Consider the following 27,439-nt stretch of genomic DNA (forward strand, 5'->3'; position numbering starts at 1 on the left):
TTTTGGCTCTATTTAGGGCTGGATTTGGGGTGTCCCAGTGTCCCCTGTCACCGTGTCCCCTGTGTCCCCTCTGTCCCCAGGTACCACCCACAGTTTTGGCTCTATTTAGGGCTGAATTTGGGGTGTCCCCTGTCCCTCTGTCCCCTGTCACTGTGTCTCTCTGTCCCCAGGTGCCACCCACAGTTTTGGCTCTATTTAGGGCTGGATTTGGGGTGTCCCCGTGTCACTGTGTCCCCTGTCACTGTGTCCCTCTGTCCCCAGGTGCCACCCGCAGTTACAGTTGTATTTAGGGCTGGATTTGGGGTGTCACCATGTCCTTGTGTCCCCTGTCACTGTGTCCCCTGTGTCCCCTGTGTCCCCAGGTGCCACCCACAGTTCCAGCTCTATTTAGGGCTGGATTTGGGGCTGGATTTGGGACCGTCCCCATGTCCCCTGTGTCCCCTGTCTGTCTCCAGGTGCCACCCGCAGTTTTCGGCTCTATTTAGGGTTGGATTTAGGGCTGGATTTGGGGTGTCCCAGTGTCCCCTGTCACTGTGTCCCACTGTCCCCAGGTGCCACCCGCAGTTCCTGCTCTATTTAGGGTTGGATTTAGGGCTGGATTTGGGGTGTCCCCGTGTCCCAGTGTCCCCTGTCACCGTGTCCCTCTGTCCCCAGGTGCCACCCGCAGTTTCGGCTCAGCCAAGGCGCGTTACGCCTTCAGCGCGCGGGACAGGACGGAGCTGTCCCTGCGGGAAGGGGACATCGTGCGTGTGCTGAGCAAGAGGGGACAACCGGGGTGGTGGAAAGGGGAGATCTACGGACGGGTATGGCATTGGGGACATTGGGGACACTGGGGACATGGGGGACACTGGGGACACTGGGGACATTGGGGACACTGGGGGGACAATGGGACATTGGGACATTGAGGGATTGTGGCATTGGGGACACTGGGGACACTGGGGACATTGGGGGCATTGGGGACACTGGGGACACTGGGGACATTGGGGACAATGGGGACATTGGGGACACTGGGGGACAATGGGGACACTGGGGACACTGGGAACATTGGAGACATTGGAGACATTAGGATCATTGGAGACAATGGGGACAATGGGGGACATTGGGGACACTGGGGACAATGGGGACACTGGGGACATTGGGGACAATGGGGACATTGGGGACACTGGGGACAATGGGGACACTGGGGACAGTGGGGACAATGGGGACATTGGGGGCATTGGGGGACATTGGGACATTGGGGACAGTGGGGACATTGGGGACATTGGGGGACATTGGGGCATTGGGGACATTGGGGACACTGGGGACAGTGGGGACATTGGGGGACATTGGGGACATTGGGGACAATGGGGACATTGGGGGACATTGGGGACACTGGGGGGGACACTGGGGACATTGGGGACACTGGGGACATTGGGGGACACTGGGGGCATTGGGGACACTGGGGACACTGGGGACACTGGGGACGTTGGGGACATTGGGGGCATTGGGGACACTGGGGACATTGGGACATTGAGGGATTGGGGCACTGGGGACATTGGAGACACAGGGGACATTGGGGACACTGGGGGCATTGGGGACATCGTGCATGTCCTGAGCAAGAGGGGACAGCCGGGATGGTGGAAAGGGGAGATCTACGGACGGGTAATGGCGTTGGGGACACTGGGGACATTGGGGACATTGGGGACACTGGGGACATTGGGGGCATTGGGGGCATTGGGGACAATGGGGACACTGGGGACATTGGGGGCATTGGGGACACTGGGACATTGGGACATTGAGGGATTGGGACATTGGGGACACTGGGGACGTTGGGGACATTGGGGGACATTGGGGGACATTGGGGACACTGGGGGACATTGGGGGACATTGGGGACATTGGGGACAATGGGACATCGTGCGTGTGCTGAGCAAGAGGGGACAACCAGGGTGGTGGAAAGGGGAGATCTACGGCCGGGTATGGCACTGGGGACACTGGGGACATTGGGGGACATTGGGGACATTGGGGACACTGGGGACACTGGGGACATTGGGGACATTGGGGGACATTGGGGACATTGGGGCATTGGGACAATGGGGACAATGGGGACATTGGGGACATTGGGGACATTGGGGGACTTTGGGGGGACATTGGGACAATGGGACATTGGGGGACATTGGGGGACATTGGGGGCATTGGGGACAATGGGGACATTGGGGACATTGGGGGGACATTGGGGGACATTGGGGGGACATTGGGGACATTGGGGACACCCCTGAGCCTGTCCCCTTCCTCCCCCATGTCCCTCTGTCCCCCCCAGATGTCCCCACAGTGTCCCCTGACCGTGTCCGTCTGTCCCCAGGTCGGTTGGTTTCCCGCCAATTACGTCGACGAGGATTTCTCTGATTATTGCTGATTGTGGGGCCACCCCGATGTCCCCAACGATGTCCCCCGACGATGTCCCCGACGATGTCCCAACGATGTCCCAACGATGCCCCAATGATGTTCCCCAATGATGTCCCCAACGATGTCCCCAACGATGTCCCAAACAATGCCCCAACGATGTCCCCAACGATGTCCCAACGATGCCCCAATGATGTCCCCAACGATGTCCCCAACGATGTCCCAACAATGTCCCAATGATGTCCCCAACGATGTCCCAACAATGTCCCAATGATGTCCCCAACAATGTCCCCAACGATGTCCCAACAATGTCCCAATGATGTCCCCAACGATGTCCCAACAATGTCCCAATGATGTCCCCAACAATGTCCCCAACGATGTCCCCAACGATGTCCCCAATGATGTCCCCAACAATGTCCCCAACGATGTCCCCAATGATGTCCCAACGATGTCCCAATGATGTCCCCATGGATGTCCCAACGATGTCCCAACGATGTCCAACGATGTCCCATCAATGTCCCCAACAATGTCCCAATGATGTCCCATCAATGTCCCCAACGATGTCCCCAATGATGTCCCAACAATGTCCCAACGATGTCCCAACGATGTCCCAACGATGTCCCAACGATGTCCCATCAATGTCCCCAACGATGTCCCCAACAATGTCCCAACGATGTCCCAACGATGTCCCATCAATGTCCCCAACGATGTCCCAACGATGTCCCAACGATGTCCCATCAATGTCCCCAACGATGTCCCCAACAATGTCCCAACGATGTCCCAACGATGTCCCATCAATGTCCCCAACGATGTCCCAACGATGTCCCAACAATGTCCCAACGATGTCCCCAACGATGTCCCAACAATGTCCCAACGATGTCCCCAACAATGTCCCCAATGATGTCCCAACGATGTCCCCAACGATGTCCCCAACAATGTCCCAACGATGTCCCCAATGATGTCCCCAACAATGTCCCCAACGATGTCCCCAACAATGTCCCAACGATGTCCCCAATGATGTCCCCAACGATGTCCCCAACGATGTCCCAACAATGACCCAACGATGTCCCAATGATGTCCCCAATGATGTCCCAATGATGTCCCCAATGATGTCCCCAACGATGTCCCAACGATGTCCCAACGATGTCCCAACGATGTCCCAACAATGACCCAACGATGTCCCAACGATGTCCCAACGATGTCCCCAACGATGTCCCAACGATGTCCCAATGATGTCCCAACGATGTCCCAACAATGTCCCAACGATGTCCCCAACGATGTCCCAACGATGTCCCAACAATGTCCCAACGATGTCCCCAACGATGTCCCAACAATGTCCCAACGATGTCCCCAACAATGTCCCCAACGATGTCCCAACGATGTCCCAACAATGACCCAACGATGTCCCAACGATGTCCCAACGATGTCCCCAACGATGTCCCAACGATGTCCCAATGATGTCCCAACGATGTCCCAACAATGTCCCAACGATGTCCCCAACGATGTCCCAACGATGTCCCAACGATGTCCTCAACGATGTCCCAACGATGTCCCAATGATGTCCCAATGATGCCCAACAATGTCCCAATGATGTCCCAACGATGTCCCAACGATGTCCCCAACGATGTCCCAACGATGTCCCAACGATGTCCCAACGATGTCCCCAACGATGTCCCAACGATGTCCCAATGATGTCCCCAATGATGTCCCAACAATGTCCCAACGATGTCCCAACAATGTCCCAACGATGTCCCCAACAATGTCCCCAACGATGTCCCAACGATGTCCCAACAATGACCCAACGATGTCCCAACGATGTCCCAACGATGTCCCCAACGATGTCCCAACGATGTCCCAATGATGTCCCAACGATGTCCCAACAATGTCCCAACGATGTCCCCAACGATGTCCCAACGATGTCCCAACGATGTCCTCAACGATGTCCCAACGATGTCCCAATGATGTCCCAATGATGTCCCAACAATGTCCCAATGATGTCCCAACGATGTCCCAACGATGTCCCCAACGATGTCCCAACGATGTCCCAACGATGTCCCCAACGATGTCCCCAATGATGTCCCAACGATGTCCCAACAATGTCCCAATGATGTCCCAACGATGTCCCAACGATGTCCCCAACGATGTCCCAACAATGTCCCCCACGATGTCCCATCAATGTCCCCAACGATGTCCCCAACGATGTCCCCGACGATGTCCCAATGATGTCCCAACGATGTCCCAACAATGTCCCAACGATGTCCCCAACGATGTCCCAACGATGTCCCAACAATGTCCCAACGATGTCCCCAACGATGTCCCCAACGATGTCCCAACGATGTCCCAACAATGACCCAACGATGTCCCAACGATGTCCCAACGATGTCCCCAACGATGTCCCAACGATGTCCCAATGATGTCCCAACGATGTCCCCAATGATGTCCCAACGATGTCCCAACGATGTCCCCAACGATGTCCCAACGATGTCCCAATGATGTCCCAACGATGTCCCAACAATGTCCCAACGATGTCCCCAACGATGTCCCAACGATGTCCCAACGATGTCCCCAACGATGTCCCAACGATGTCCCCAACGATGTCCCAACGATGTCCCAACAATGTCCCAACGATGTCCCCAACGATGTCCCCAATGATGTCCCAACAATGTCCCAACGATGTCCCAACGATGTCCCAACGATGTCCCCAACGATGTCCCAACGATGTCCCAATGATGTCCCCAATGATGTCCCCACGATGTCCCCAACGATGTCCCCAATGATGTCCCAACGATGTCCCAACGATGTCCCAATGATGCCCCAACAATGTCCCAATGATGTCCCAACGATGTCCCAACGATGTCCCCAACGATGTCCCAACAATGTCCCCAACGATGTCCCATCAATGTCCCCAACGATGTCCCCAACGATGTCCCCGACGATGTCCCAATGATGTCCCAACGATGTCCCCAACGATGTCCCCAACGATGTCCCAATTATGTCCCAACAATGTCCCAACAATGTCCCCAACAATGTCCCAACCATGTCCCAACGATGTCCCAACGATGTCCCAACGATGTCCCAACAATGTCCCAATGATGTCCCAATGATGTCCCCAATGATGTCCCAACGATGTCCCAACGATGTCCCCAACGATGTCCCAATGATGTCACCATGGATGTCCCAACGATGTCCCCAACGATGTCCCAACGATGTCCCAACGATGTCCCAACGATGTCCCCAAATCGTTTCTGTCCCATTAAACCGGGCTCGGCTCCAGGGCTCCGGAATTTGCCCAATTTTGTTGGAATTTGACCCAAAACTATTCCAGGAATGGAGTCGGGAATGTCTGGCCAAGGGCCAAAGGTCAAAGGTCACGGGCTTTGGGAAATCTGGGATTTGGGGATTTACAGGATCTAGGGAATTTTGGGATTTACAGGATTTTGGGGATTTCCGGGATTTTGTGAATTCTGGGATTTGGGGAATTGCAGGATTTTGGGGAATTCGGGATTTTGGGAATTCTGGGATTTTGGGAATTGTGGGATTTGGGGAATTGTGGGATTTTGGGAAGGGGAGGTTCAGAATTTTTTAATTGCAGGATTTGGGGGATTGAGGGATTTTGGGAATTGTGGAGTTTTGAGGATTGAGGGATTTCGGGTATTAGAGGATTTGGGAATTGCGGGATTTTGGGAATTATGGAATTTTGGGGAATTTGGGATTTTGGGGAATTTGGGATTTTGGGATTTACGGGATTTTGGGAATTGTGGGATTTGGGCGTTTTGGATTTTGGGGAATTTCAGGACTTGGGATTTTGGGAATTTCAGGATTTTGGGGTGAATTCCCGAGATTTGGAGTCAGGGAGGCCCCACAGGGATAATCCCAGTTAAATCCCAGTTCGATCCCAGTTCGATCCCAGTTCAACCTCAGTACACACACACATTTATTGTTATTTTTCCCCAATTCCCAAAATTTTGGGGTGAATTCCCGGGATTTTGGGGTGAATTCCAGGGATTTTGGGGTGAATTTTGGGGGTTTTGGGTCAGGAGGGTCCCTCGCACACCCAGGTCAGGGGGGTCTCGCAGGGACAATCCCAGTTCAATCCCAGTTCAATCCCAGTACACACACACATTTATTGTTATTTTTCCCCAATTCCCGAAATTTTGGGGTGAATTCCGGGGATTTTGGGGTGAATTCCCGGGATTTTGGGGAGAATTCCGGGGGTTTTGGGTCAGGAGGGTCCCTCGCACACCCAGGTCCGACAGGGATAATCCCAGTTCAATCCCAGTTCGATCCCAGTTCAATCCCAGTATGATTCCAGTTCAATCCCAGTACACACACACATTTATTGTTATTTTCCCTCAATTTCTGGGATTTTGGGGTGAATTTTGGGGATTTTGGGTCAGGGGGGTCCCTCACACACCCAGCTCAGGGGGGTCTCGCAGGGAAAATCCCAGTATGATCCCAGTTCAATCCCAGTTTGATCCCAGTATGATCCCAGTTCAATCCCAGTTCAATCCCAGTGCACACACACATTTATTGTTATTTTCCCCAAATTCCGGGGATTTTGGGGTGAATTCCGGGGATTTTGGGTCAGGAGGGTCCCTCGCACACCCAGGTCCGGAAGGGATAATCCCAGTTCAATCCCAGTTCGATCCCAGTTCAATCCCAGTATGATCCCAGTTCGATCCCAGTTCAATCCCAGTACACACACACATTTATTGTTATTTTTCCCCAATTCCCAAAATTTTGGGGTGAATTCCCGGGATTTTGGGGTGAATTTTGGGGATTTTTGAATGAATTCCAGGGATTTTGGGGTCAGGAGGGTCCCTCACACACCCAGGTCCGGCAGGGATTATCCCAGTTCAATCCCAGTATGATCCCAGTTCAATCCCAGTTCAATCCCAGTGCACACACACATTTATTGTTATTTTTCTCCAATTCCCTGGATTTTGGGGTTAATTCCGGGGATTTTGGGGTGAATTTTGGGGTTTTGGGTCAGGGGGCTCCCTCGCACACCCAGCCCAGGGGGGTCTCGCAGGGATAATCCCAGTTCAATCCCAGTCCAATCCCAGTACACACACACATTTATTGTTATTTTTCCCCAATTCCCTGGATTTTGGGGTTCATTCCGGGAATTTTGGGGTGAATTCCGGGGGTTTTGGGTCAGGGGGCTCCCTCGCACACCCAGCCCAGGGCGGTCTCGCAGGGATAATCCCAGTTCGATCCCAGTTCAATCCCAGTACACACACACATTTATTGTTATTTTTTCCCCCATTTTCAGGAATTTTGGGGTGAATTTTGGGGTGAATTTTGGGGTTTTGGGTCAGGGGGCTCCCTCGCACACCCAGCCCAGCGGGGTCTCGCAGGGATAATCGGCCCAGAGCCCGTCGGGCCCCACGGCCGCGCAGTTTTCTCGGGTTCCCCCGTTGGGCTCACCCGGGTGCCAAAAACTGACCCCAAAAAGAGAAAAAAATGGGGTCAGGATCATGAAAATCCCAAAAATCCCAAAAATCCCACCTCAAATTACACCCAAATCGCAAAAAATCCCGAAAATCCCAAGGAAATCTTCACCAAATCCCGCTCAAATCCCAAAAATCCACCCCCAAAATTGTCCAAAATCCCCAAGTGCACCAAATCCTGTAAATCCCATAAATAATCCCATAAATTCCCTAAATGATCCAAAATTTCCCATAAATAATCCCAAAATTCCCCTAAAATTCTCCCCAAAAACCCCATAAAAATCCCATAAATAATCCCATAAATCCCCATAAATGATCCAAAATTTCCCATAAATAATCCCAAAATTCCCCTAAATAGTCCCGAAAATTCCACCTCAAGTTCCGCCCAAATCCCAAAAATCTCCCACACAAATCCCCACCAAATTTGCCCCAAATCACAAAAATTCACCTCTGAAATTGTCCAAATTCCCCAAGTCCATAAAATCCCATAAATCCCATAAATGACCCCAAAAACCGCCTAAAGAATCCCATAAATGCCTCCAAAAATCCCATAAATGACCCCAAAAGTGACCCCAAAAATCCCATAAAAATCCCATAAATCCCAAAAACCCCACAAATTTCCCCAAATCTGTCCCTGTGGCCCCAGGGCGGTGCCGTCCCCCCAGCTCCAGGTCCCATAAACCACCCCAAATATCCCATAAATGACCCCAAAAATGACCCCAAAAATCCCATAAAAATCCCATAAACGACCCCAAAAATCCCATAAATTATCCCAAAAACCGCAAAATCCCATAAATGACCCCAAAACCCCACAAATGTCCCCAAACCTGTCCCGTGTCCCCAGGGCGGTGCCGTCCCCACGGCTCCAGGTCCCTTAAATCCCATAAATGACCCCGTAAAAATCCCATACATGGCCCCAAAAATCCCATAAATCCCAAAAATCCCATCAATGACCCCAAAACCCCAAACCTGTCCCGTGTCCCCAGGGTGGTGCCGTCCCCCCAGGTCCAGGTGTCATAAACGACCCCAAAAATCCCATAAATTACCCCAAAAATCCCATAAAAATCCCCTAAACGACCCAAAAAATCCCATAAAAATGCCATAAATTTTCCCAAAACCCCATAAATGACTCCAAAACCCCCCCAAATGTCCCCAAACCTGTCCCGTGTCCCCAGGGTGGTGTTGTCCCCCCAGCTCCAGGTCCCATAAATGACCCCAAAAATCCCATAAATGACCCCAAAAACAACCCCAAAAATCCCATAAAAATCCCAAAATCCCATAAATAGCCCCAAAAATGACCCCAAAAATCCCCCAAATGATCCCATAAATAACCCTAAAAACCCCATAAATGACCCCAAAAACCCAAGCCTGTCCTGTGTACCCAGGGCGGTGCCGTCTCCCCAGCTCCAAGTGCCATAAACCACCCCAAATATCCCATAAATGACCCCAAAAATCCCCTAAATGACCCCAAAAATCCCATAAAAATCCCATAAATGATCCCAAAACCCCATAAATTTTCCCAAAATCCCCACAAATGTCCCCAAATCTGTCCCTGGGTCCCCAGGGCGGTGCCGTCCCCGCGGCTTCAGGTCCCATAAACGACCCCAAATATCCCATAAAGGACCCCAAAACCCCCACAAATGATCCCATAAATAACCCCAAAAATCCCATCAACGACCCCAAAAATCCCATAAAAATCCCATAAACGACCCCAAAATCCCATAAAAATCCCATAAATTTTCCCAAAACCCCATAAATGACCCCAAAAACCCCACAAATGTCCCCAAACCTGAGCTCTGGGCTCAGGGCGGTGCCGTCCCCACGGCTCCAGGTCCCATAAACGACCCCAAATATCCCATAAATAATCCCATAAATGCCCCCAAAACCCACATAAATGACCCCAAAAATCCCATAAAAATCCCATAAATTTTCCCAAAAACCCCATAAATTTTCCCAAAATCCCATCAATGACCCCAAAACCCCAAACCTGAGCTCTGGGCTCAGGGCGGTGCCGTCCCCGCGGCTCCAGGTCCCATAAACGACCCCAAATATCCCATAAATAATCCCATAAATGACCCCAAAACCGACATAAATGACCCCATAAAGGACCCCAAAAATCCCATAAAAATCCCAAAAACCCCCCAAACCCCACCAATGTCCCCAAACCCCACAAATGTCCCCAGGGCGGTGCCGTCCCCCCAGCTCCAGGTCCCATAATCGACCCCAAATATCCCATAAATAATCCCATAAATGACCCCAAAACCCACATAAATGACCCCATAAACGACCCCAAAAATCCCATAAAAATCCCATAAATTTTCCCAAAACCCCATAAATTTTCCCAAAAACCCCACAAATGTCCCCAAACCTGTCCCGTGTCCCCAGGGTGGTGCCGTCCCCACGGCTCCAGGTCCCATAAACAACCCGAAATATCCCATAAAGGACCCCAAAAACCCCACAAATGATCCCATAAATGACCCCAAAAATCCCATAAAAATCCCAAAAATCCCATAAAAATCCCAAAATCCCATAAAACCCCCAGACCTGAGCTCTGGGCCCAGGGCGGTGCCGTCCCCACAGCTCCAGGTCCCATAAACGACCCCAAAGATCCCATAAATGACCCCAAAACCCACATAAATGACCCCAAAAATCCCATAAAAATCCCATAAATTATCCCAAAACCCCATAAATAACCCCAAAAATCCCATCAATGACCCCACAACCCCAGACCTGTCCCGTGTCCCCAGGGCGGTGCCGTCCCCGCGGCTCCAGGTCCCTTAAATCCCATAAATGACCCCGTAAATAACCCTAAAAACCCCATAAATTACCCCAAAAACCCCATAAATGACCCCAAAAATCCCATAAGTGACCCCAAACCCCAGACCTGTCCCTGGGTCCCAGGGCGGTGCCGTCACCCCAGCTCCAGGTCCCATAAATGACCCCAAATATCCCATAAACGACCCCATAAATGACCCCAAAACCCACATAAATGACCCCATAAACGACCCCAAAAATCCCATAAAAATCCCATAAATCCCAAAAACCCCACAAATGTCCCCAAACCTGTCCCGTGGTCCCAGGGCGGTGCCGTCCCCGCGGCTCCAGGTCCCATAAATGACCCCAAAACCCCATAAATGACCCCAAAAATGACCCCAAAAAATCCCATAAAAATCCCATAAATTTTCTCAAAACCCCATAAATGACCCCAAAAACCCCACAAATGACCCCAAACCTGAGCTCTGGGCTCAGGGCGGTGCCGTCCCCGTGGCTCCAGGTCCCATAAACGACCCCAAATATCCCATAAATGACCCCAAAAATGACCCCAAAACCCACATAAATGACCCCAAAAATCCCATAAAAATCCCATAAATTTTCCCAAAACCCCATCAATGACCCCAAACCCCCAGACCTGAGCTCTGGGCCCAGGGCGGCGCCGTCCCCGCGGCTCCAGGTCCCATAAACGACCCCAAATATCCCACAAATGATCCCATAAATAACCCCAAAAAATCCCATAAAAATCCCATAAATAATCCCAAAAACCCCCCAAACCCCATCAATGACCCCAAAACCCCACCAATGTCCCCAAATCTGTCCCGTGTCCCCAGGGCGGTGCCGTCCCCGCGGCTCCAGGTCCCATAAATGACCCCAAAACCCCCACAAATGATCCCATAAATAATCCCAAAAATCCCATAAAAATCCCATAAATCCCATAAAAATCCCACAAAAATCCCAAAATCCCATAAAAATCCCAAAATCCCATCAAACCCCCAGACCTGAGCTCTGGGCCCAGGGCGGTGCCGTCCCCGCGGCTCCAGGTCCCCTCCCGGTCGCTGTCGCGGATCCCGAGCCAGGACGGGCCCCGGAGCTGGGCCTGAACCAGGGCCTGAAACCAGTATGGACCAGTATAAACCAGTATGGACCAGTATGGACCAGTATGGACCAGTATGGACTGGGATAAACCAGTATGGACCGGTATGGACCGGTATAGACCAGTATGGACCGGTATGGACCGGTACGGACCAGTATGGACCAGTGTGGACCAGTATGGACCAGTACGGACCAGTATGGACCAGTATGGACTGGGATAAACCAGTATGGACCGGTATGGACCAGTATAGACCGGTATGGACCGGTATGGACCGGTATGGACCAGTATGGACCAGTATGGACCAGTGTGGACCAGTACGGACCAGTATGGACCAGTATGGACCAGTACGGACCAGTATGGACCAGTGTGGACCAGTATGGACCAGTATGGACCAGTATGGACCAGTATGGACCAGTATGGACCAGTACGGACCAGTACGGACCAGAATGGACCAGTATGGACCAGTATAAACCAGTATGGACCGGTACGGACCAGTACGGACCAGTACAGACCAGTATGGACCAGTAGGGACCGGTATAAACCAGTATGGACCGGTACGGACCAGTACGGACCAGTACAGACCAGTATGGACCAGTAGGGACCAGTATAAACCAGTATGGACCGGTATGGACCAGTATGGAATGGTGTAAACAAGTACGGACCAGTATGGACCAGTATAAACCAGTATGGACCAGTATGGACCAGTATGGACCAGTACGGACCAGTATGGACTGGTGTAAATAAGTACGGACCAGTACAAACCAGTATGGACTGGGATAAACCAGTACAAACCAGTATGGACCAGTATGGAGAAGTATGGACTGGGATATACCAGTATGGGCCAGTACAGACCAGTATGGACCAGTATAAACCAGTACAGACCAGTATGGACTGGGATAAACCAGTACAAACCAGTATGGACTGGGATAAACCAGTACAAACCCGTACAGACCGGTGCGGACCAGTACAGACCAGTATAAACCAGTATGGACCGGTATGGACTGGGATAAACCAGTATAAACCAGTATGGACCAGTATTGGGATTTTAGGGTTTGTGGGGATTTTGGGATTTCAGGGAATTTATGAGATTTTTGAGCTTTCCAGAATTAATGGGATTTAGGGGGAAATTTGGGATTTATGGGATTTTTTGGGGGGAAATTTTTTGGGATTTTTTTGAGAATTTTTTTTATTTTTGATATTCCCAGAATTAATGAGATTTATGGCAAATTTGGGATAATTTTTTGGATTTTTTTTTTATTTTTTTAGGGATGGTTTTTGGATTTTTGATATTCCCCGAATTAATGAGATTTATGGCAAATTTGGGAAAATTTTTTGGATTTTTAAAAATTTTTTTAGGGATTTTTTGGATTTTTGATATTCCCCGAATTAATGAGATTTATGCCAAATTTGGGATAATTTTTTGGATTTTTTTTTTTATTTTTTTAGGGATTTTTTTGATTTTTGACATTCCCAGAATTAATGAGATTTATGGCAAATTTGGGATAATTTTTTGGATTTTTGGGGGATTTTTTTAGGGATTTTTTTGATTTTTGATATTCCCAGAATTAATGAGATTTATGCCAAATTTGGGATAATTTTTTGGAATTGTTTTTGGATTTTTTTAGGGATTTTTTGGATTTTTGATATTCCCAGAATTAATGAGATTTATGGCAAATTTGGGATAATTGTTTCGATTTTTTTTTTTTTAGGGATTTTTTTGATTTTTGACATTCCCAGAATTAATGAGATTTATGCCAAATTTGGGATAATTTTTTGGGTTTTTTTATTTTTTTAGGGATTTTTTTTAATTTTTGATATTCCCCGAATTAATGATATTTATGGCAAATTTGGGATAATTTTTTGGATTTTTTTTCTTTATTTTTTTAGGGATTTTTTTTGATTTTTGATATTCCCAGAATTAATGAGATTTATGGCAAATTTGGGATAATTTTTTGGATTTTTTTTTTATTTTTAGGGATTTTTGGGGGGATTTTTTGATATTCCCAGAATTAATGAGATTTTTGAGATTAATGAGGTAATTATTTTGATTTTTTTTAGGGTTTTTTTTGCTTCTTGATATTTCCAAAATTTATGAGATTTATGGCAAATTTGGGATAATTTTTTGGATTTTTTTTTTAATTTTTAGGGATTTTTTTGATTTTTGACATTCCCAGAATTAATGAGATTTATGGCAAATTTGGGATAATTTTTTGGAAATTTTTTTTTTTTTAGGGATTTTTTTTTATTTTTGATATTCCCAGAATTAATGATATTTATGGCAAATTTGGGATTTTTTTTTTTTATTTTTTCAGGGATTTTTTTGATTATTGATATTCCCAGAATTAATGAGATTTATGGCAAATTTGGGATAATTTTTTGGATTTTTTTTTTTAATTTTTAGGGATTTTTTTGATTTTTGATATTCCCAGAATTAATGAGATTTATGGCAAATTTGGGATAATTTTTGGAATTTTTTTTTTAATTTTTAGGGATTTTTTTGATTTTTGATATCCCCAGAATTAATGAGATTTATGCCAAATTTGGGATAATTTTTTGGAATTTTTTTTTATTTTTTTATGGATTTTTTTGATTTTTGATATTCCCAGAATTAATGAGATTTATGCCAAATTTGGGATAATTTTTTTTTTAATTTTATTTTTTTAGGGATTTTTTTGATTTTTGATATTCCCAGAATTAATGAGATTTATGGCAAATTTGGAATATTCTTTTGGATGTTTTTAGGGATCTTTTTGATTTTTGATATCCCCAGAATTAACGAGATTTATGGCAAATTTGGGATAATTTTTTGGAATTTTTTTTATTTTTTTAGGGATTTTTTTTGATTTTTGATATTCCCAGAATTAATGAGATTTATGGCAAATTTGGGATAATTTTTTTTTATTTTATTTTTTTTTTATTTTTTAGGGATTTTTTTTTTTTTATTTTTGATATCCCCAGAATTAACGAGATTTATGGCAAATTTGGGATGATTTTTTGGGATTTTTTTTAGGGATTTTTTTTAGGGATTTTTTTGATTTTTGATATTTCCAAAATTTATGAGATTTATGTCAAATTTGGGATATTTTTTTGGATTTTTTTGGATTTTTTTTGGATTTTTTTCGGGATTTTTTTAGGGATTTTTTTGATTTTTGATCTTACCAAAATTCATGAGATTTATAGGAAATTTGGGATATTTTTTGGGATTTTTGGGGATTTTTGGCCTCACCTTCTCCTCGCTGTCGTCGACCTCGAGCAGGCGCGCGCCCAGGGCCCAACAGAAAGTTCTGGAATTGTCCCAGGAGGCGGCGAAGGAGGAGAAGAAATAACAGGAATGGCGGAAAAACACCCAGCCCTGAGAGCAGGGCAGGAAATCTGGGGGAAAACGGAAATTTGGGGTCAGGATGGAGAAAATCCCAAAAAAATGGGATAAAAATGGGGAAAATCTGGAAAAAATTGGGATAAAAATGGGGAAAATCTGGAAAAAATTGGGAAAAATACTGGGGAAAAAACTGGGAAAATTTTGAAAAAAAATGGGAGAAATTTGGGGAAAATTGGGAAAAAATCTGGGGAAATTTTGAAAAAAAATGGGAGAAATTTGGGGAAAATTTGAAAAAAATTGGGAGAAATTTGGGAAAAAATTGGGGGAAATGTGGGAAAAATTGGGAAAAAAAGTGGGAAAAATACTGGGAAAAAAATGGGAAAAAATGGGAAAAAATTGGGAAAGCCTGGGAAACCTTGGGGAAAATGTTGGAAATTTCACTCCCAGGCCTTGGAGCAGACGTCGCGCTCGGAGCCGTGCGCCAGCCAGCGGCTCCAGTTGCCTTTATCCCAAATTTCCCAAAAATTCGGAGAAAATTGGGAAAATTGGGAAAAAATCTGGGGAAAATTTGAAAACAATTGGGAGAAATTTGGGAAAATTGGGAGAAACTTGGGAACAAATTTGGGGGAAATGTGGGAAAAATTGGGAAAATTGGGAAAAGTGGGCAAAAAATACTGGGAGAAAAATGGGAAAAAACTGGGTAAAATTTGAAAAAAAATTGGGAGAAATTTGGGAAAAAATTGGGGAAAAAATGGGGAAAATTTGAAAAAAATTGGGAGAAATTTGGGAAAAAAATGGGGAAAAAACTGGGGAAAATTTAAAAACATTTGGGAGAAATTTGGGGGAAAATTGGGGGAAATGTGGGAAAAATTGGGAAAAAAGTGGGAAAAATACTGGGAAAATTGGGAAAAAATTGGGGAAAAACTGGGGAAAATTTGAAAAAATTGGGAAAAATAATTGGGGAAAAAAACTGGGGAAAATTTGAAAAAAATTGGGAGAAATTTGGGAAAAAATTGAGGGAAATGTGGGAAAAATTGGGAAAAAAAGTGGGAAAAATACTGGGAAAAAATGGGAAAAAAATGGGAAAAAATTGGAAAAAATGGGGAAACCCTGGGAAAGCTTGTGGAAAACTTCGGGCATTTCACTCACAGGCCTTGGAGCAGACGTCGCGCTCGGAGCCGTGCGCCAGCCAGCGGCTCCAGTTGCCGGTGCCCCCGTAGAGCAGCACCCGCCGCTGCCGCTCGTGGCCGAAGTTGAAATTCAGCGCGGTCCCGGCCAGGCCCAGCAGAGCCCCCCGGGCGCAGCCCCAGCGCTGCAGCCGCGACCCCGCCTGGCACGGCCGCAGCCCCACCAGCGCCGCGGGGGCATCGCGGGTGGCGCCCACGCACAGCCCGGTGCCCGCGTGGCGCAGGAGACCCCCGGGCAGCCACTGGAAGCGCTGCGAGGGAGAGGAGGGGTCGCAGCCGGACAGCGAGAGCCACTGGCCCGAGGGCACCACGCAGCCGGAGTGGTGCTGGTTGTAGAGCAGGAACCAGGGCGACGCTGCGGGGACATTGGGGGCCATCAGGAGATGACCAATGGTCACCAGGAGATGACCGGTGGCCACCAGGAGTTGGTGTTGACAGGGGAGGAGATGGACACTGAGGGGACACTGAGGGGACAGGGACACAGGAAGGGTTGGGGACATGGTGGTGGCCACCAGGAGCTGCCCAAGTGACCACCATGTAGCGGCCAATGTAGAGAAGGAAGGAGCTGGACACTGAGGGGACAGGGGGACACTGAGGGGACAGGGACATGGGAGACCTTGGGGACACGTGGTGGCCACTGGGAGATGACCGGTGGTCACCAGAACTTGGTGTTGACAGGGGACGAGATGGACACTGAGGGGACACAGGAGGGGTTGGGGACACGGTGGTGGCCACCAGGAGTTGGGGCTTGGTGTAGAGCAGGAAGAACTGGACACTGAGGGGACACTGAGGGGACACTGAGGGGACACTGAGTGGACACTGAGGGGACACTGAGGGGACACTGAGGGGACACAGGAGGGCTTGGGGGCATCGCGGGTGGCGCCCACGCACAGCCCGGTGCCCGCGTGGCGCAGGAGACCCCCGGGCAGCCACTGGAAGCGCTGCGAGGGAGAGGAGGGGTCGCAGCCGGACAGCGAGAGCCACTGGCCCGAGGGCACCACGCAGCCGGAGTGGTGCTGGTTGTAGAGCAGGAACCAGGGCGACGCTGCGGGGACATTGGGGGCCGTCAGGAGATGACCATGGCCACCAGGAGATGACCGGTGGTCACCAGGAGTTGGTCAGTGGTCACCAGGATTTGGTCATGGAGCTCAGTGTAGAGCAGGGAGGAGATGGACACTGAGGGGACAATGAGGGGACAGGGACAAAACAGGAGTTGGGGACATGGTGGTGGCCACCAGGAGTTGGGTGATGGCCACGAGGATTTGGTCAGTGGCCATCAGGAGTTGGTCAGTGGCCATCAGGATTTGGTCATGGAGCTCAGTGTAGAGCAGGGAGGAGATGGACACTGAGGGGACACTGAGGGGACAGGGACACAGGAGGTGTTGAGGACATGGTGGTGACTACCAGGAGCTGCCCAGTGGCCACCATGTAGCGGCCAATGTAGAGAAGGAAGAAGCTGGACACTGAGGGGACAGGGGCATGGGAGACCCTGGGGACACGTGGTGGCCACCAGGAGATGACCGGTGGTCACCAGGAGTTGGTGTTGACAGGGGAGAAGATGGACACTGAGGGGACACAGGAGGGGTTGGGGACACGGTGGTGGCCACCAGGAGTTGGGGCTTGGTGTAGAGCAGGAAGAACTGGACACTGAGGGGACACTGAGGGGACACTGAGGACACTGAGGGGACACTGAGGACACTGAGGGGACACTGAGGGGACACAGGAGGGCTTGGGGGCATCGCGGGTGGCACCCACGCACAGCCCGGTGCCCGCGTGGCGCAGGAGACCCCCGGGCAGCCACTGGAAGCGCTGCGAGGGAGAGGAGGGGTCGCAGTGGGACAGCGAGAGCCACTGGCCCGAGGGCACCACGCAGCCGGAGTGGTGCTGGTTGTAGAGCAGGAACCAGGGCGACGCTGCGGGGACATTGGGGGCCGTCAGGAGATGACCAATGGTCACCAGGAGATGACCAATGGTCACCAGGAGATGACCGATGGTCACCAGGAGTTGGCCAGTGGCCACCAGGAGTTGGTCATGGAGCTCAGTGTAGAGCAGGGAGGAGATGGACACTGAGGGGACACTGAGGGGACACTGAGGGGACACTGAGGGGACAGGGAAAAAACAGGGGCTGGGGACATGGTGGTGGCCACCAGGAGTTGGGTGATGGCCACCAGGATTTGGTCAGTGGCCATCAGGAGATGACCAGTGGCCACCAGGAGTTGGGTGATGGCCACCAGGAGCTCCCCAGTGGCCATCAGGAGTTGGTCATGGAGCTCAGTGTAGAGCAGGAAGAACTGGACACTGAGGGGACACTGAGGGGACAGGAAACACAGGAGGGGTTGGGGACACAGTGGTGGCCACCAGCATTTGGTCATGGAGCTCAGTGTAGAGCAGGGAGGAGATGGACACTGAGGGGACACTGGGGGGACAATGAGGGGACAGGGACACAAGAGGGGTTGGGGACATGGTGGTGGCCACCAGGAGCTGCCCAGTGGGCACCACGCAGCCGGAGTGGTGCTGGTTGTAGAGCAGGAACCAGGGGGACGCTGCGGGGACATTGGGGGCCGTCAGGAGATGGCCAATGGCCACCAGGAGTTGGTCAGTGGCCACCAGGATTAGGCCACAAGGAGCTCCCCAGTGGTCACCAGGATTTGGTCAATGTAGAACCAAGAGTTGGACACCACAAGGACAGGGGGACAATGAGGGGACAGGGACATGGGAGAGCTTGGGGACATCGTGGTGGCCACCAAGAGTTGGGCAATGGCCACCTGGACGTGCCCAGTGGCCACCAAGAGCTGTCCAGTGGCCAACATGTAGTGGCCAATGTAGAGAAGGAAGGAGACGGACACTGAGGGGACAGGGGGACAACGAGGGGACAGGAACACAGGAGGGGTTGAGGACATGGTGGTGGCCACCAGGAGTTGGGTGATGGCCACGAGGATTTGGTCAGTGGCCATCAGGAGATGACCAGTGGTCACCAGGAGTTGGTGGCCACCAGGATTTGGTCATGGAGCTCAGTGTAGAGCAGGGAGGAGATGGACACTGAGGGGACACTGAGGACACTGAGGGGACACTGAGGGGTTGGGGACACGGTGGTGGCCACCAGGAGTTGGGCAGTGGCCACCAGGAATGGTCACAGGGCTCGGTGTAGAGCGGGGAGAGGACAATGGCGGGAGGAGACTTGGGGACAGGGGGACACCTGGGGACACTGTGGGAGGAGACAGGTGACAAAGGACAGGGGACAAAGGACAGGGACAGGTGACACTGGGAGGGGACAGGTGACAGGTGACAAAGGACAGGGGACAAAGGACTGGGGACACTGGGACCGGTGACAGGGAGAGGTGACAAGGCACAGGTGACACCCAGGGACAGGTGACACTGGGAGGGGACAGGTGACAGGGACAGGTGACAGGGACAGGTGACAGGGACAGGTGACATTGTGAGAGGACAGGGACAGGTGACAAAGGACAGGGGACACTGGGACAGGTGACAGTGACAAGTGACAGGGAAAAGAGATGACAAAGGATTGGTGACAAGGACAGGTGACAGTGACAAGAACAGGTGACAAAGGACAGGTGACAGTGACAAAGGACAGGTGACAGTGACAGTGACAAGGACAGGTGACAGGTGACAGTGACAGTGACAAGGACAGGTGACAGGTGACATTGGGAGAGGTGACAAAGAACAGGTGACACTGGGACAGGTGACAGTGACAAGGACAGGTGACAGTGACAAGGACAGGTGACACTGGGACAGGTGACACTGGGACAGGTGACAGCGACAAGGACAGGTGACAGCGACAAGGACAGGTGACAAAGGACAGGTGACAGTGACAAGGACAGGTGACACAAGGACAGGTGACAGTGACAGTGACAGTGACAGAGACAAGTGACACAGGGACAGGTGACAGTGACAAGGACAGGTGACAGTGAAAAGGACAAGGACAGGTGACAGGTGACAGTGACAAGGACAGGTGACACTGGGACAGGTGACAGTGACAGTGACAGTGCCAAGGACAGGTGACAAAGGACAGGTGACAGTGACAAAGACAAGGACAGGTGACAAAGGACAGGTGACAGGTGACAGGTGACAGTGACAAGGACAGTGACAGTGACAGTGACAGTGACAGTGACAGTGACAAGGACAGGTGACAGTAACAGTGACAGGTGACAGTGACAAGGACAGGTGACAGTGACAGTGACAATGACAAGGACAGGTGACAGTGACAGTGACAGTAACAGTGACAGGTGACAGTGACAGTGACAGGTGACGGTGACAGAGACAAGGACAGGTGACACTGGGACAGGTGACAAGGACAGGTGACAGTGACAGTGACAAGGACAGGTGACATTGGGAGAGCTGACAAAGAACAGGTGACACAAGGACAGGTGACAGTAACAGTGACAGTGACAGTGACAGTGACAGTGACAAGGACAGGTGACAAGGACAGATGACACAGGGACAGGTGACAGTGCCAAGGACAGGTGACACAAGGACAGGTGACGGTGACAGTGACAGTGACAGTGACAGTGACAGTGACACCCACCCGCCGTCGGTGGTGGCTCCTTCGCCTTCTCGGCCTCCAGGGCGGCCTCCAGGTCAGAGACTGAGGGGACACCGAGGGGACACCGAGGGGACACCGAGGGGACAATTTGGGGACATTGCCCCAAACCCCAAAATGTCCCCAAATTCCCCCAGATCCCCCCCAAACGAACGCCAAAAACGACGCAAAACGCCCCAAAAATCCCTCCCAAAACAACCCCAAAACCACAAAACCTCTCTAAAAATCCCCCAAAATTCCCCCCCAAAATCCCCCCCCTCAAAATCTTCCCAAATTGCCCCCAAATCCCACAAAAATCCACAAATCCCCTAAAAAGCAAAATTCCCCCTGAAAAATCTCCCAAAAATCCCCAAAATATTTAAAAAAAAATCCTAAAATAATCCCACCAAATTCCGCTAAAATCCCCAAAATTTCCCTATAAAATTCCCAAAAAATCCTCAAAGAATTCCTCAAAAATACCCCAAAATTTCCATTAAAAATGCCCCCCAAATCTGCCAAAAAATCCCCCCAAATCCCCAAAACCATCCCAAAAAAACCATCCCAAAAATCCCAAAAATTCCAAAAAAATTACCAACATTTCCCTTAAAAATTCCAAAAATAATCCCCCAAAATCCCCCCAAAATAAAAGTCATCTCAACAAAATGCCCCCAAAAATTCCCCCAAAATCCCAAAATTTCACTTAAAAATAAAAAAAAATCCCAAAAAACCCCAAATTTTCTCCAAATCCCCCCGAACCCCGCACTCACCAAAAAATATAAAAAATTCTTCAAAAATCCACTAAAATTTACCAAAAATTAAAAAAAAATCCAAAAACTTTCCTAAAAAAAATCCCCCAAAATTTCCCTAAAAAATATAAAGCCCCCCAAAATCCCATAAAAATCCCCCAAAATTCACCAGAAATTCCCCCCAAAATCCCCAAAAAATGCCCAAAAAAGAAAAAAAAAATTTCCCAAATAAATCCCAAAAAAATCCCCCCCAAAACCCCCAAAAAATTAAAAACAAAATCCCAAAATTCCCCCAAATTTTCCCCAAATCCCCCCGATCCCACACTCACTGCGCCGCGCCCTGAGTGTCACCGCCAGGGCCACCAGGGAGAAAACCCAAAAAATCCTAAAAAAGCCCCAAAATTCCTGAAAAATCCCTAAAAAAAGCCTTGAAAAATGTTTTAAAAACTAAAAAAAAAAATTCCCCAAAATTTCCCCAAAAATCCCCCCCAAAAAATCCAAAAATCATACCCCAAAATCGCCAATAGTTCCCTAAAAAATCCAAAAAAAAATCAAAAAAATCCCAAAAAATCCCCAAGAAATCTCTAAAGAATTCCCCAAAAAATCCCCCCAAAAATCCCCAAAAAATTCCCCAAAATTCCCCCAAATTTTCCCCAAATCCCCGACCCCGCACTCACTGCACCGCGCCCCGAATGTCCCCAGCAGCAGTAAAAAAATCAAAAAAAATCCCAAAAAATCCCCAAGAACGCTCTACAGAATTCCCCAAAAAATCCCCCCCAAAATCCCCAAAAATACCAAAATTTCCCGAAAAATTTCTTTTAAAAATCCCAAAAAATATAAAAAATCCTTCAAAAATCCCCCAAAATTTCCCTAAAAAATATAAAACCCCCTCCAAAATCCCATAAAAATCCCCCAAAATTCACCAGAAATTCCCCCCAAAATCCCCAAAAATGCCCAAAAAAGAAAAAAAAAATCCCAAAAATTTCCCAAATAAATCCCAAAAAATCCCCAAGAAATCTCTAAAGAATTCCCAAAAAAATCCCCCCAAAAATCCCCAAAAATTCCAAAAAAATTCCCAAAATTCCCCCAAATTTTCCCCAAATCCCCGATCCCGCACTCACTGCGCCGTGCCCCGAGTGTCCCCAGCAGCAGCAAAAAAATCAAAAAAAATCCCAAAAAATCCCCAAGAAATCTCTAAAGAATTCCCCAAAAAATCCCCCCCAAAATCCCCAAAAATACCAAAATTTCCCGAAAAATTTCTTTTAAAAATCCAAAAAAATCCTTCAAAAATCCCCCAAAAGTTCCCTAAAAAATATAAACCCCCCTCCAAAATCCCATAAAAATCCCCCAAAATTCACCAGAAATTCCCCCCAAAATCCCCAAAAATGCCCAAAAAAGAAAAAAAAAATTCCCCAAAATTTCCCAAATAAATCTCAAAAAAAAACCCCCAAAAATCCCAAAAAAATCCAAAAAAAATCCCCCAAAAATTTTTAAAAATCCCAAAAAAATTTAAAAAAAAAAAATCCCAAAATTCCCCCAAATTTTCCCCAAATCCCCCAGACTCACTGCGCCGCGCCCCGAGTGTCCCCAGCAGCAGCAGCAGCGTCACCGCCAGGGCCACCAAGGCCACCAAGGCCACCAGGGCCCCCCTCGGTGTCACCCTCGGTGTCCCCAACGTCACTGATGTCCCCGCGGTGGGGGAGGGGCGCCCCTTGGGGGGGGAGGGGTCCAGGGGCTCGTAGGGGTCCTCGTCGGGGGGGGGATGGGGACAGCCTGGGGGGACACAGGGGACAGTCAGGGTGGCACTTGGGGACAGCGCTGGGGACATCTGGGGACAGGTTTGGGGACATCTAAAGGGGTTGGGGACAAGTTTGGGGATATCTGGAGGAGTTGGGGACAAGTTTGGGGACATCTAAAGGTGTTGGGGACAGGTTTGGGGACATCTAGTTGGGTTGGGGACAAGTTTGGGGACATCTGGAGGGGTTGGGGACACCTCTGGTGGCACTTGGTGACATCTGACGGGATTGGGGACAGGTTTGGGGACATCTAAAACGGGTTGGGGACAGGTTTGGGGACATCTGGAGGGGTTGGGGACACCTCTGGTGGCACTTGGGGACATCTAAATGGGGTTGGGGACAAGTTTGGGGACATCTAAAGGTGTTGGGGACAAGTTTGGGGATATCTGGAGGAGTTGGGGACAAGTTTGGGGACATCTAGAAGGGTTGGGGACAGTTCTGGTGGCACTTGGGGACATCTAAAGGGGTTGGGGACAGGTTTGGTAGCACTTGGGGACATCCGGAGGGGTTGGGATCAATGTTGGTGGCACTTGGGGACATCTTTGGGGACATTTGAAGGGGTTGGGGACAGTGCTGGTGGCACTTGGGGACATCTAAAAGGGTTGGGGACATCACTGATGGCACATGGGGACATCTGAAGGGGTTGGGGACAGGTTTGGGGACATCTAAAGGGGTTGGGGACAAGTTTGGGGACATCTGGAGGGGTTGGGGACAGGTTTGGGGACATCTGGAGGGGTTGGGGACAGAACTGGTGGCATTTGGGGACATCCTTAGGGACATTTAAAAGGGTTTGGGGACATCGCCGGTGGCACCTGGGGACAGTTGGAGGGGTTGGGGACATCCTTGGGGACATCTAAAGGGGTTGGGGACACCTCTGGTGGCACCTGGGGACATCTAAAGGGGTTGGGGACAGCACTGGTGGCACTTGAGGACATCTTTGGGGACAGCTGGAAGAGCTGGGGACAAATTTGGGGACATTTGGAGGGGTTGGGGACATCTAAAGGGGTTGGGGACAACTCTAGTGGCACTTGGGGACAGCACTGGGGACATCTAAAGGGGTTGGGGACAGTTCTGGTGGCACTTGGGGACAGCACTGGGGGGGTCTAAAGGGGCTGGGGACAAGTTTGGGGACATTTGGAGTGGTTGGGGACATCCTTGGGGACATCTAGAAGGGGTTGGAGACAGCGCTGGTGGCACTTGGGGACAGCAGTGGGAACGTATAAAGGGGTTGGGGACAGCTCTGGTGGCACCTGAAGGGGTTGGGGACAGCTCTGGTGGCACTTGGGGACACCTAAAGGGGTTGGGGACATCCTTGGGGACATCTAAAGGGATTGGGGACATCTCTGGTGGCACTTGGGGACATCCTTGGGGACACCTAAAGTGGTTGGGGACAGTGCTGGGGGCACCTGAAGGGGTTGGGGACATCCTTGGGGACATCTAAAGGGGTTGGGGGACATTTAAAAGGGTTGGGGACACCTCTGGTGGCACCTGGGGACATCTAAAGGGGTTGGGGACAGGTTTGGGGACATCTAAAGGGGTTGGGGACAGAGCTGGTGGCACCTGGGGACATCTTTGGGGACATCTAAAGGGGTTGGGGACAGGTTTGGGGACATCTAAAGGGGTTGGGGACAGCTCTGGTGGCACTTGGGGACACCCACAGGGGTTGGGGACAGCTGCCAGGTGCCACCACCCACCCTGGGGACAGGGGAGGTGACACTGGGGACAGGACAAGGGAGGTGACACCAAAGACATTGAGGTGACACCAAGGACGGGGTGGTGACACTGGGGACAGAGAGGTGACATTGAGGTGACACGGGGCATGGGACATGGAGGTGACACCAAGAACAGGGAGGTGACACTGAGGACAGGACAGGGAGGTGACATTGGGGACAGAGAGGTGACACTGAGGGGACATCGGGGACATGGAGGTGACATCAAGGTGACACCAATGACGGGGAGGTGACACTGAGGACAAGACAGAGAGGTGACATTGGGGACAGAGAGGTGACATTGAGGTGACATTGGGGACAGGACAGGGGATGTGACATTGGGGACATTGAGGTGACACTGAGGACAGGAGGGTGACACTGAGGATGGGGAGGTGACATTGGCAGGACAGGACAGGGGAGGTGACACTGAGGTGACATTGGGGACAGAGAGGTGATACAGGGGACAAGGAGGTGACACTGAGGTGACATTGGGGATGGGGAGGTGACACCAAGAACAGGAAGGTGACACTGAAGTGACACCAAGGACAGGACAGGGAGGTGACACCGAGGACATTGAGGTGACATTGAGGTGACACTGGGAACAGGACAGGGGGACAGGGTGGTGACATTGGGGACAGGGAGGTGACACCAAAGACATTGAGGTGACAGTGGGACACATGGAGGTGGCACTGGGGACAGGACAGGGAGGTGACATCAAGGACAGGGAGGTGACATGGACAGGGAGATGACACCAAGGTGGCACCAAGGACAGGGAGGTGACACAAGTGACAGGACAGGGAGGTGACACCGAGGTGACACCAAGGTGACACCAAGGACAGGGAGGTGACATTGAGTGACACAGGTGACAGGACAGGGAGGTGACCCTGAGGTGACATTGGGGACATCGGTGGCCGTACCTTCCCCGGCTGCCCAGGCCGTGTCCAGCGCCGTCTCCATGTTCCCGTACATTGTCCCCAACCGTGTCCCCACTGTCCCCAAATGTGTCCCCAACTGTGTCCCCAGTGTCCCCGCTGATAACGCCCGCAGGGGACAAGGGGGGGACAGGATGTGGCCTCGGTGTCCCCTCCCTTTGGTGGCCTTGGTGGCCTCAGTGTCCCCTCCCCCTTGTCCCAATGGAGGTGGCACCAGGGCACTGTCCCCAAGTGGGGGGGGTGGCCGGGGTGGCACTGTCACCAAGGTGTCCCCAAGGATGTCACTGTCACCAAGGTGTCCCCAGGGGTGTCACTGTCACCAGAATGTCCCCAAGGCCAGGGTGGCACTGTCACCAGGGTGTCCCCAAGGTGGTCTCCAGGATGTCACTGTCACCAGGGTGTCCCCATGGCCAGGGTGTCCCTGTCACCAAGGGTGGCACTGTCACCAGGGTGTCCCCAGGGGTGTCACTGTCACCAGAATGACCCCAAGGCCAGGGTGGGACTGTCACCAGGGTGTCCCCAAGATGGTGTCCAGGCTGTCATTGTCACTGCGGTGTCCCCAAGAGTGTCACTGTCACCGTGGTGTCTCCATGGCCGGGGTGTCTCTGTCCCCAAGGTGTCCCCAAGGGTGCCCCTGTCACCAGCGTGTCCTTGTCACTGTGGTGTCCCCAAGCCCAGAGTGTCCCCAACTGGGGGGTGGCCGGGGTGGCCCTGTCACCAAGGTGTCCCCAGGGGTGTCCTTGTCACCAGGGTGTCCCCAAGGCCAGGGTGTCCCCAACGTGGCCTCCAGGGTGGCACTGTCACCGTGGTGTCCCCAAGGTGGTGTCCCCAAGGTGGTCTCCATGGTGTCACTGTCACCAGCATGTCCCTGTCCCCAAGGTGTCCCCAAGGGTGCCACTGTCACCAGGGTGTCCCCAAGCCCAGGGTGTCCCCACAATGGTCTCCAGAGTGTCTCTGTCACCAAGGTGTCCCTATGGCAGTGTCACAATGTCCCTGTCCCCAGGGTGTCCCCAAGCCGTGGCTGTCCCTGTCCCCACAGTGTCCCCAGGGTGTCCCCAAAGTGTTCCCAAGCCCCTGTCCCTTGTCCCTTGTCCCCAAAGTGTCCCCAAGCCCTGCCCCGTCACCCCAGATGTCCCCAAGGGAGGTGGCACTGTCCCCACAGTGTCCCCACAGTGTCCCCCGGATGTCCCCAGGGCCCCACAGGAAGAGCCGGGCGCTATCGGCCCCGGCCAGACCCGGCCACCAAATGTCACCAAATGTCACCTCAGTGTCCCTTCACTGTCCCCTCTGTGCCACCTCCTGACACCACATGTCACCAAATGTCACCTCAGTGTCCTCTCAGCGTCCCCTGGATCACTAAATGTCACTCAGTGTCACCTCAATGACCCTTCATTGTCCCCAAATGTCGCCTCAGTGTCATCTCTGGGCCACCTCCTGCCACCAAATGTCCTGTCATTGTCACCTCCTGTCCCCTCAGTGTCCCCACAGTGCCCCTCACACTGAGGAGACACT

At 50.7% G+C, this 27,439-nt stretch overlaps 2 protein-coding genes across 2 annotated transcripts in view; one reads left to right on the forward strand and one right to left on the reverse strand.

Moving 5' to 3' along the window:
* Positions 1–2,423, forward strand: part of LOC141726018 (proto-oncogene vav-like) — a 48,116-nt gene extending 45,693 nt beyond the window's left edge. The window contains 2 exon segments of the mRNA XM_074530272.1: positions 655–803; positions 2,340–2,423. Coding sequence (XP_074386373.1) covers positions 655–803; positions 2,340–2,393 — 203 coding nt within the window. The 3' untranslated portion in view covers positions 2,394–2,423.
* Positions 2,424–7,671: 5,248 nt separating this feature from the next.
* Positions 7,672–26,166, reverse strand: LOC141725988 (macrophage mannose receptor 1-like). Its single transcript, XM_074530153.1, has 9 exons — positions 25,913–26,166; positions 23,057–23,263; positions 20,751–20,810; positions 17,959–18,120; positions 17,061–17,252; positions 16,170–16,562; positions 14,928–15,073; positions 11,607–11,716; positions 7,672–7,824 (listed from the first exon to the last, which is right to left on the reverse strand). Exons 1-9 carry the CDS (start codon positions 25,962–25,964, stop codon positions 7,698–7,700), a joined length of 1,449 nt encoding a protein of 482 aa, XP_074386254.1. The 5' UTR covers positions 25,965–26,166; the 3' UTR covers positions 7,672–7,697.
* Between the last annotated feature and the right edge of the window lie 1,273 nt (positions 26,167–27,439).

This window comes from Zonotrichia albicollis, chromosome 32 (genome assembly GCF_047830755.1).
Source record: "Zonotrichia albicollis isolate bZonAlb1 chromosome 32, bZonAlb1.hap1, whole genome shotgun sequence".
Lineage (NCBI taxonomy): Eukaryota > Metazoa > Chordata > Aves > Passeriformes > Passerellidae > Zonotrichia > Zonotrichia albicollis.

Bases quoted from the DNA above. Each gene is read 5' to 3' on its own strand.
- LOC141725988 (XM_074530153.1), bottom strand. From the start codon at position 25,964: ATGTACGGGAACATGGAGACGGCGCTGGACACGGCCTGGGCAGCCGGG. The intron at 20,811-23,056 runs GTGAGTCTGGGG...GTGTCCCCTCAG, and splicing joins GACACTCGGGGCGCGGCGCA to TCTCTGACCTGGAGGCCGCC. The intron at 11,717-14,927 runs GTGAGGCCAAAA...TACTGGTTTCAG, and splicing joins TCGACGACAGCGAGGAGAAG to GCCCTGGTTCAGGCCCAGCT.